Source organism: Oryzias latipes, chromosome 17 (genome assembly GCF_053564925.1).
Source record: "Oryzias latipes strain Hd-rR chromosome 17, Olatipes_Hd-rR_3.1".
NCBI classification, from domain to species: domain Eukaryota; kingdom Metazoa; phylum Chordata; class Actinopteri; order Beloniformes; family Adrianichthyidae; genus Oryzias; species Oryzias latipes.
Window position 1 is genome coordinate 1,646,841 of NC_136253.1, and position 9,856 is coordinate 1,656,696.

General features: G+C 43.5%; 1 protein-coding gene across 1 annotated transcript; it reads left to right on the plus strand.

Annotated features, from left to right (window-relative positions):
- The first annotated feature begins 5,010 nt into the window (after positions 1–5,010).
- LOC101155718 (frizzled-8) lies at positions 5,011–8,222 on the plus strand. Its single transcript, XM_004078557.5, has one exon. It carries the CDS (start codon positions 5,820–5,822, stop codon positions 7,557–7,559), a length of 1,740 nt encoding a protein of 579 aa, XP_004078605.1. The 5' UTR covers positions 5,011–5,819; the 3' UTR covers positions 7,560–8,222.
- The last annotated feature ends 1,634 nt before the right edge of the window (positions 8,223–9,856 follow it).

A 9,856-nucleotide genomic window follows, 5' to 3' on the forward strand; every position in this document is an offset into this window, starting at 1 on the left:
CTTGGCACATCCAGGAGCAGCTGGTTAGCTGATCTAAGCTGATAAAAGGTGAAATATGTAGAAGTGATCCAAAAATTAGACAAAATCTTAAATTAGTCTAAACCAGGGGTGTCAAACTCATTTTCAACAAGGGCCACAACAGCATAGTGGCTGTCCTCAAAGATCCCACTGTACTGAATAATTACAGACCTATCTCTAATCTGCCATTTTTAGGAAAAGTCCTTGAAAAAGTTGTCTACCAACTGCTCACTGACTTTCTCTTATTAAACAATTCATTTGATGTTTTCCAGTCAGGTTTTAGACCCCATCATAGCACAGAAACTGCTCTTATCAAGGTAACCAACGACATCCGCCTGAACACTGATGATGGCAAAGTCTCTGTCTTAATCCTGCTAGACCTGAGCGCTGCCTTTGATACTGTTGATCATGGGATCCTTTTGCACAGACTCCAAGACTGGGTTGGCATCTCTGGATCTGCCCTAAGTTGGCTCAAGTCTTATCTAGAAGACAGGAAATATTTTGTTGAAATTGGGAGTTGTGTCTCAGACTACATGGCCTTGACTTGTGGTGTGCCCCAGGGATCGATCCTGGGACCCCTTCTGTTCAACCTCTACATGCTGCCACTAGGGCAGTTAATACGCAGTAATAACATATCTTATCACAACTATGCAGATGATACTGAGATCTATGTGTCACTGACAGCAGGTGAATATGGGCCGATGGATTCACTCAGCCACTGCCTCCAACAGATCAGTGCATGGATGCAGAACAACTTTCTCCAGCTAAACTCAAACAAGACCGAAGTTATTATTTTTGGCCCACAGAAACAAAGAGAAAGTGTCAGCAGCTACCTTCATTCTCTGTCTCTTAAACCCTCAAATCAAGTCAGAAATCTAGGGGTAATCATGGACTCTGATCTGAACTTTAACAGCCATATCAAGTCAGTAACATCAGCGGCATTTTACCATCTGAAAAACATTGCCAAAATCAAAAACATAGTGTCAAAGCCAGACCTGGAGATACTTATTCATGCATTTGTCTCCAGTAGGTTGGACTACTGTAACGGCCTGCTAACCGGCCTCTCCAAACGAGCTGTAAAACAGCTTCAGTAAATCCAGAATGCTGCTGCTCGAGTCCTGATTGAACCAGGAAGTATGATCACATTAGTCCTGTGCTCAGGTCTCTGCACTGGCTCCCTGTACCTCAAAGAATAGACTTCAAATTTTCAATTTTTTTCTTTTCTTTTAAAGTAAATTTTACGTTGATTATTTCTATGATGTATTGTGATTTTAATGCATTATTCTGTTTTGTGAAGCACCTTGAATTACTTTGTGTACGAATTGTGCTATACAAATAAACTTGCCTTGCCTTGCCTTGCCTAAACAATGTTGTTCTGAGAATGTTCCCCCATGCGGTCTTCTTCTATGTCCCACAACAACACATGAGGCGCACCGCATGATAGGCCACCCCCTACAGTTTGGAGAAAATTTAAGACTTTTCAGTACGCCTTATGGACATGAAAATATGGTAGTTTTTTACAGTGATATTTTTGCAGCTTTTTTTTAATAGCTGACTTGTTCCTGCATCCTGATAGGCTGTTGACATTGCCAGTCAATGTCCTTCATGCCTTGTCTCATGTACAGCTTTGTTCAGTTTGAAAATTTTACATAAATCTTCAGTCTTGAGCAGATCTTCTTTTTCATTCTATAATCCTGGACTTATTTTTTTTATAAAAAGTTTGAACTTAGAGAGTTCAAACAAGAGAGAAAAGTGTGAAAATGTTCATGTCTGTCTGAGAAAAGTGTACAAATTGTGTAGTGAAGAGTCTTGCAGCCTTCAAACATTGAATTCTGTTTTGCAGATCTCACTTATTGTGGGTCATTTTTAAAAAGTAACCCCTGCAATAAACGAGGGAACATTGTGTAAAAGATTCCTACTTTGGGCCCTCATTTACAACATGTTTTATCAATCAAAAAAGACTTATGTTTTCATTTTTGCTAATGTGCAGCTATTCTCTTAGTGTTTGACACAGAATAGGTCCAGTTGACTCTGAAAATTATTTCACTTTTGTAAATTTATTTTGCCAAGCATTATAAACTGAAAATTATAGTGAAAAATCTCCAAACTTTTCAACTTATCATTCTTGAAAGAGTCTTATTGCAATCAACCCCATCTGTCTAAAGGCCTGTTCACACCGGGACGAATTTCGCCGGCGATTTTCGCCGACGTTTAACGCCTCGTGACTAAACAAAGGGCCCCAATGAGAGTGTGCACACCGACGCGAAAAAACGCCAGGCGTTAAAGCGTCAAAAAAAAAAAACGCCTCGGGTTCGTTTTTTTTTTTCGACGCGTCGCGTCGAAATCTACTCGACCAATGAGAACGGCGCTTTTGCTCACGTGTCTGGAGCTTCTGAAGTTACAGTAAAACACAACTTGGGGGCGCTCAAACACAAAACTGCCTTGCTGAGCACACATACCAGCGAAGAAGATAGACGCCAAGTAGCGTCTACACAGCCGCGAAGCAATAATGACGGACATTCTAAAACATCCCCGAACCAAGCACCAGTTGGAGCTACTGGTGCTTGAAATATTCATGTTTTCTTTGTTTGATTCTGACAAGCGTGTAAAAACTTGCTCTCTTCTTCTGAGTGAAAAGCGACTTTAAGAAGCGTAAAGTTGCGCAGCGCCACCTTGTGTACAGGAGTATTTCTGTTTTACATTAAGCGCCATCTAATGTCAGGGAATGAAATTGCATGTTCACTCCACTCATCGTCAGCGAAAATCGCCTGGGTGTGAACACAAAAAACGTGGCGAAAAACGCTGGCGAATAACGCCTGGCGAATATTCGTCCCGGTGTGTACGGGCCTTAAGGCCTCAACCTGAGCAAAAACAAGCCTCCTTAAACAAACACGGGAGTTTGGGGCTAATTAGCAATAAAAACCTGTGGATTGCAACACACCGGCTGTCTGTCAAACTGCCTGGGCTTTGTTTGAAGCTACTGAATCCAATAAGAAGTGTGAATGACTTTAATTAGTGCCGTGACAATGCTTTATCTGCATGCTTACGTTAGCTTATTTCCTCTAGACTAAACTTGCAAACTGTTTGCGCACACATTCACACACCGTCCATGTTTGTTAGGCCGTTGCCCTACATTAGCAGCAACATTAAGGAAAACAGCCCCCTCCCGCTAGACCAAGACGGTCCCCCACTGTGGGCTAACAAGCCCACAGTAACCTTTCTCACCACACAGTCTGTTATTGGAAAGCAGACATACTCATGAGCGCATAAACACACCATCTGGTTCCTCCACATCCAGGTCTTGTACATTTTCACATTGTCAGTCATCCCAACTAGGCAGAAAGTCTTCCCCTCCAGTGGATGGTGAATGATAGACAGCACCAGACTACTGCTCCCTTGTGGTTTTCACAACCATTTACTGGCAGACAATGAATTAATTGGCTGCTGTCAAATATCAAATTAAAGCTGGAGGGTTGTGTGGAAAAAATTGCTTTGCTTAAAATTACAGGCATTGAGCAAAGAATTGATCCTCTTGTTTTTAGAAATTGAAAATCATCTGATTGGTGTGAATCTGCAGCTTCTTCAAGCTCTGTGACTGACCAGAAAGCGTGTCATAAGTTTATAAAACAGTTTTTACACCATTATTGTTTACTGAAGAAAAAGTAATCTTCCGACTTTTTGATGAAAGTGACTCCTTGCCTTGCTGGTTTACACTGCTGCCTTACCTTTGACCAAATAACTTTTAAATATAGAACCAATCATCTTTTGATCTATTTTCAAAGTGTTTACAGTGGTCTTTTAATTATGATGATGCACAACCTGTGTCATTATAGGACATAGTTTCTGCAGAGCAGCAGGAGTTCCTTAGAAATTCACCTCTGAGTTATGGGTGGGACACTTGCTTTTGCTGCCCGATCTGTGAGGGTTAACCGATCAGCCCCCACATGCATGAAAATCTGTCTACTTCCGCTAAAGTTTCAGAGTAATGACAACAAAATAAAATTAAACAGTGTTGCATTTAGGCAACTTTATTTTATTTTAAAGAGCTGGGGGAGCCGGTTTAGCTCGTGCTGGTTTGCGGCGCCTTCCGTCCGTGAAACCAGGGTTCAAATCCAGGCTGGTCCCTATTCCCTTCTCTACTGCTGTGCCATGCAGTCCCAAGCCTGGATAAATTGAGAGGGTTGCATCAGGAAGGGCATCCGGTGTAAAACATTGCCAAGTTGACCATGTAACTCCTCTTTGAAAGAGTTTGTTTCGCTGTGGCAACCCCTGATGGGAAAAAGCCAAAAGAGGAAGAAGATTTTATTTTAAAGAGCTGTAACTCATCCAGGGGAAACTCTCCGTTGTTGTGGAAAACATATATTTGTCTGATCATGGAGTTAAATGCTAAGTAAACGGCTTAGTCGTAAAGGAGGCAGAACTGTTGGAAAATGCTACAATTTTTATGTTGATGTTAACTGTTTATTAATAAATTCAAAGTTTTAAAATCTTGGAAAAACAAACATACAAGAAATGCACAAATTAAAGGAGCAAGTATCTTCCTCTTTCAGCTTTTCCCATCAGGGGTCACCACAGCGAAACAACCTCTCTTTCAAGGATGAGTCGCATGGTTAACTTGGCAATGTTTTTTTTTATGCCAGATGCCCTTCCTGACACAACCCTCTCAATTTATCCAGGCTTGGGACCAGCACAGAAGCAGAGAATGGAATAGGGAGCAGCCAAGATTCAAACCCTGGTTTCACAGATGGAAGGCACCCATCTGTTTGCAAGCTCTCCTGCTATAGCTTTTAGCCCCAACAGTATTGATGCAGCAAAAATTGTGAGCAATGTTGCAACTATCCAGCCTTACAGTTTTGAGCCAAATGCCTGCTCAGACGGGGAAATCAAAGATGTACACGAATCTAGTCTACAAGTGGATGCTTCAGAATGGAGAGGAGCTCCAGGCAGCCTATTTTCTTTGTCAGCAAATAAGGTATTTTTCATAGATTTTTTTTTTCATTCTAGATTAACAAACAATTGAATAAAGAAATACATAGCATAGATTCATAAAATTAATGCTACAGGAAAATTGTAAAAATCGAAAAACATCGTTTTTATTGGAGTCGGTCTATGAAACTGAGCATTTTAGATCTTAAAGTTCAACCTGGTTTCAAATTTATTGGCTTTTCTACGGAGGCAGAGTGACTACTGATCTGGCTTAACATCTTTCAGTCATTTTAAAAATGTATTTAAAAAAAAAACATTTTTAGAAAACATTTGTTAGATGGAGTCCTCTCTTGGTTCAATATGCTTCCTCCCAAAAAGCTGTTTGCTCCGAGCTGTCAATTCACTGTTGGAGCCAAACGGCTTCCATTCAGAGTGTGTTGATGCGCTTTTACGCACAAAATTGAGTGCGTAAATGTAAACAATGTCCTTTAATTACAACCATTACTTCGGGGTAAATATTTTAAACAAACATCAGCAGAAAGAACTCTTGATTGAGTGGGTTTGTTACCCCCTCCCTGCTCGCGCGCAGAGGAGGGAGTGTCCTCATTCTCCGTTTTAAAGCGGAACCGCCCTTCAAATTCACAAGTGTGCACAGCGAAACAAGGTGCCACACAAAGACGCGCAGCGGGGCAGGCAGGATCCACGCACGACTTTTTATGGAAATTACGCGCAGCTCGAGTGTCAGAAGCTGTTGGCGCAGAAACATGAGTGCTCGGGCTTTGCGAGACTGATCGGACTTCCAGCCTGCTTGCAAAGCACAACTTCGCTGCCACTTTTTGTTGGTGGGGGGGACTGTTTGTGCGCACAAGCCAGAGATGGAGAGGATGACCTCTGCGTGGTGCGTGCTGGTTACCCTCATCCTGCACGGGACGCGCAGCTTGGCGGCCAAAGAGCTGCAGTGTCAGGAGATCTCCGTTCCTCTTTGTAAAGGTATCGGCTACAACTACACCCACATGCCGAACAAGTTTCACCACGACACGCAGGACGAAGCCGGGCTGGAGGTGCACCAGTTCTGGCCCCTTGTGGAGATAAAGTGCTCCCCGGACTTGCGCTTCTTCCTGTGCAGCATGTACACACCGATCTGTCTGGAGGATTACAAGAAGCCGCTGCCGCCGTGCAGGGGCGTGTGCGAGCGCGCCAAAGCCGGCTGCGCTCCTCTCATGAGGCAGTACGGCTTTCCCTGGCCGGACCGGATGAGGTGCGACTTGCTGCCGGAGCAAGGCAACCATGACTCGCTGTGCATGGACTACAGCAGCCAGACCACTACCGTGTCCCCAGCGCTGGCTAAGCCGACCAACCGCCCTCTGAAGCCTTACAACAAGAGGAAGGGCCCCTACGGTCGCACCTTCCCAGGTAAACACAAACCTGCAGGGTCCCCGTGTGAGGCGGCCTGCTCCTGTCGCGCGCCTATGGTGCCTGTGTCCAGCGAAGGACACCCGCTGCACAACCGCGTCCGAACGGGGCAGATCGTAAACTGTGCCGTGCCGTGCTACAACCCATATTTTACGCAAGAGGAGAGGACTTTTACATCATTCTGGATCGGCCTGTGGTCCATCCTGTGCTTCATCTCAACTTTCACAACTGTGGCCACGTTTCTGATCGACATGGAGAGGTTCAAGTACCCGGAGCGGCCTATCATCTTCTTGTCCGCCTGCTACATGTTCGTGTCCGTGGGCTATATTGTCAGACTAGTCGCTGGGCACGAGGAAGTGGCGTGCAACATGTGGAACGGCGCAGGATACATCCACTACGAAACAACGGGCCCTGCGCTATGCACCATCGTCTTCCTGCTCATCTATTTCTTCGGCATGGCCAGCTCCATCTGGTGGGTGATCCTGTCGCTCACCTGGTTCCTCGCTGCAGGAATGAAGTGGGGCAATGAAGCAATTGGCAGCTACTCGCAGCACTTCCACCTGGCGGCCTGGCTTATCCCCAGCATGAAGTCCATCGCAGTTCTGGCTCTGAGCTCGGTGGACGGGGACTCAGTGGCGGGGGTGTGCTATGTGGGGAACCAGAACCTAGACAGCCTACGGGGGTTTGTGTTGGCGCCGCTCGTTATCTACCTGGTCATCGGCACCATGTTTCTGCTGGCCGGGTTCGTCTCGCTCTTCCGCATCAGAAGCGTCATCAAGCAGGGGGGGACCAAGACCGACAAGCTGGAGCGGCTGATTATCCGGATCGGAGTTTTCACGGTTCTTTACACGGTCCCGGCCACTGTCATCGTGGCCTGTTACTTTTACGAGCAGCACAACAGGCAAGCGTGGGAAATTACGCACAACTGTACGTGCGCCACGGAGCCGAGCAAGCAGAGACCGAACTATGCCGTGTTCATGCTCAAGTACTTCATGTGTCTGCTGGTGGGGATCACGTCGGGGGCCTGGATCTGGTCCGGGAAGACGTTGGACACGTGGAGGACTTTCTGCAGGCGCTGCTGCTGGGGCAGCAAAGCCTCCGCGAGCTCCATGTACAGCGACGTTAGCACGGGGCTGACGTGGAGGTCCGGCACAGCCAGCTCCGTCTCCTGCCCCAAACAGATGTCACTGTCCCGGGTTTGAGCAGGAGCCATGAGGGGGGCATTTTAATGAAAAAAAAAGAGAGACAGAAGCTTATCAGCTCTTTATGGCCTGAAAAAGACTGAATGAATGTTTTTATTTAGTAAATTATTAAGTTTTAGTAATTTAGTTTGGTCACCAGCTTTTTCTTTTTGCCTTATCCAAAGGACGTGCATGTTGGGACTTGGAATGAGCATGAGAGGTTGACTAACTGTCTGGATTGTCCATCAGCGTGTTGTAATTAGCACATTAATGAGCGCCTAATGGCCTCTCCTTGAATAATGAGGCTGCCAGCAGCAGAACAATGTACCTGGCACGAAGAATCCCGTGTCTTATCTGGGCTTTAAATAAATGCGCTCAGCTGACAAGATCCCCTTGTCGTTCCCCGCTGCTGCGTCTCCCCTGCGACTGTGAAGAACCGCTGTGTCTTAAACATCCACGCCCCGCCTGCATGCAGCTGCTGAGCTGCTCAGCCCTACTCTCTGTCCAATGCCTTAACACACTGATTGTCTCATACGGGTTGCATATGCGCATAAAAGTGTATTTATATAATTATTGGTGTAGAAATGCTGTGAATTTGTATATGAAATTTTACAAGGATGTACATATGTATAATTCACCCTTTGATAGAAGATTTTATTTTGAAATTAAAATAACTTTTATGGATTATTTTTGTTGTCATTGAAACGTTGGTTTTATAACTAAAGAAGCCACATGATGTAATTTATTTATTGACTGAATCTCCTTTTATTTTGCTTTGTTTAATTCTTCAACTGATAAATTATGCATTTGGGTCTAAATGCTAAAATTTAACAGATTAAGCTGTTTCTAATGAGATCTGTTTTTAAAACGTGGTCTGTTTTATGCCGGAGGCTTCTAATTAGGATTTGAGACAGGAGGGACAGACTTGTAAGTGCAGCCCGCTACCCTTTGTGGCGCGTGGAAAAGTAATTTCACTCGTCCAGTGTGTGGTCCGTTTACCCTTTGGCTTAAAACCGGTCAGAGTTTGCGCGTGCGTAACTTTAAACCCTCATCTGGAGTCTTTTTAATACTTATAAATTTTAGAAGATTTGGTTTAAATTTAGTCACAAAGCAAGAAACACCCAAAAGCTTTAGAAAAGTGAACTTTTCTCAGGACAGAACCGGGGGGGTGGGGGGTGGGGGTTGAGTTATGTCGGGGGCCTTGTGGCTCCCTGTAAGTTGATCCTGGGAGAAGTGGCCTTTTTTGGTAAATAAATATCGGAAAGAGTGAGAATAACATTATTGAAATTTTAAAACTAATAAATACTTTAAATCTAGTCACATGTTTACTTATGCTGGTAGAATTTGAAAAAATATTGTTTGTTTTACTGAGCAAAAGACACGTTTAAATAAAAGAAAATTCTGAAATTATTAGACTAAGATGAATAGAAAAAAAGACTACTAAACTGACTAAAATTTTCTAAATAACTAAAAATATATAGAAATTAATCTTTTTTTTAAAGATTTGAATGCGTAATCCAGTTCACTCCTGATTTATATTTTATAATTTTGTGTGTTCTGTCTTATCTGCTGAACTGAGCACAGGAGATTTTTAATATTTAAGTATTTGGTCTAAAAATGCTGAATACAGAAAAAACTAAAAGTAAAATTCTTCCTAAATCTGTATTTATAAAACACACTTTTTTGTTTTGACACTTTAACTATCAAGCTAACCATTATTTATGCACAATAAGTTCCTTTTTTTTGGAAAATTCCTCATTTTAATTACTTTAGCAATCAGAAAGAGGAGTGTTGGTGTCAAAACTGCACTGAATCACAATATTGTGTCAAATGAAGCCTAAGAACAACAAATCTGCATTTCTACCAAATGACAAACATGTGGGAGTCACATTGGTTAGATGAACTGGACGGCTGCTTTTTAGCCATCAGGTAGCTTTGCTTCCTTCTCCAGCAGAGCTCATGTGTGAGCTTTTGTGTAAAGGCAGCAGTTGCTTCGCGTTTCTTCAAGTTCCTCCACAGAAAAAAAAAATCAACAGAGGAAATGAGTTGAGAGGTCATGCCTCCTCCTAACATAAACAAGGCGCTGACTTGTCAGTTCAGGAAATTTCTCCGACAGGTCTTGTTGGTGAAGTCCAGCGAGCTTTACTCCTTCTTCATCAGCTCCCATAAGGGAGTGTTTGAATGAGGATTCTCTCTAAAGGTCCAATTATAAAAACCTGGCAGCAATTTGCTTCAATAAATTATGTTGACATGTCTGAATAGTTTACATGGATGATAAAAGATCACATAGCATCTCATCATTAGCAGCTATTGTCGGG

Coding starts and splice junctions, on each gene's coding strand:
- LOC101155718 (XM_004078557.5), top strand. CDS start 5,820: ATGGAGAGGATGACCTCTGCGTGGTGCGTGCTGGTTACCCTCATCCTG.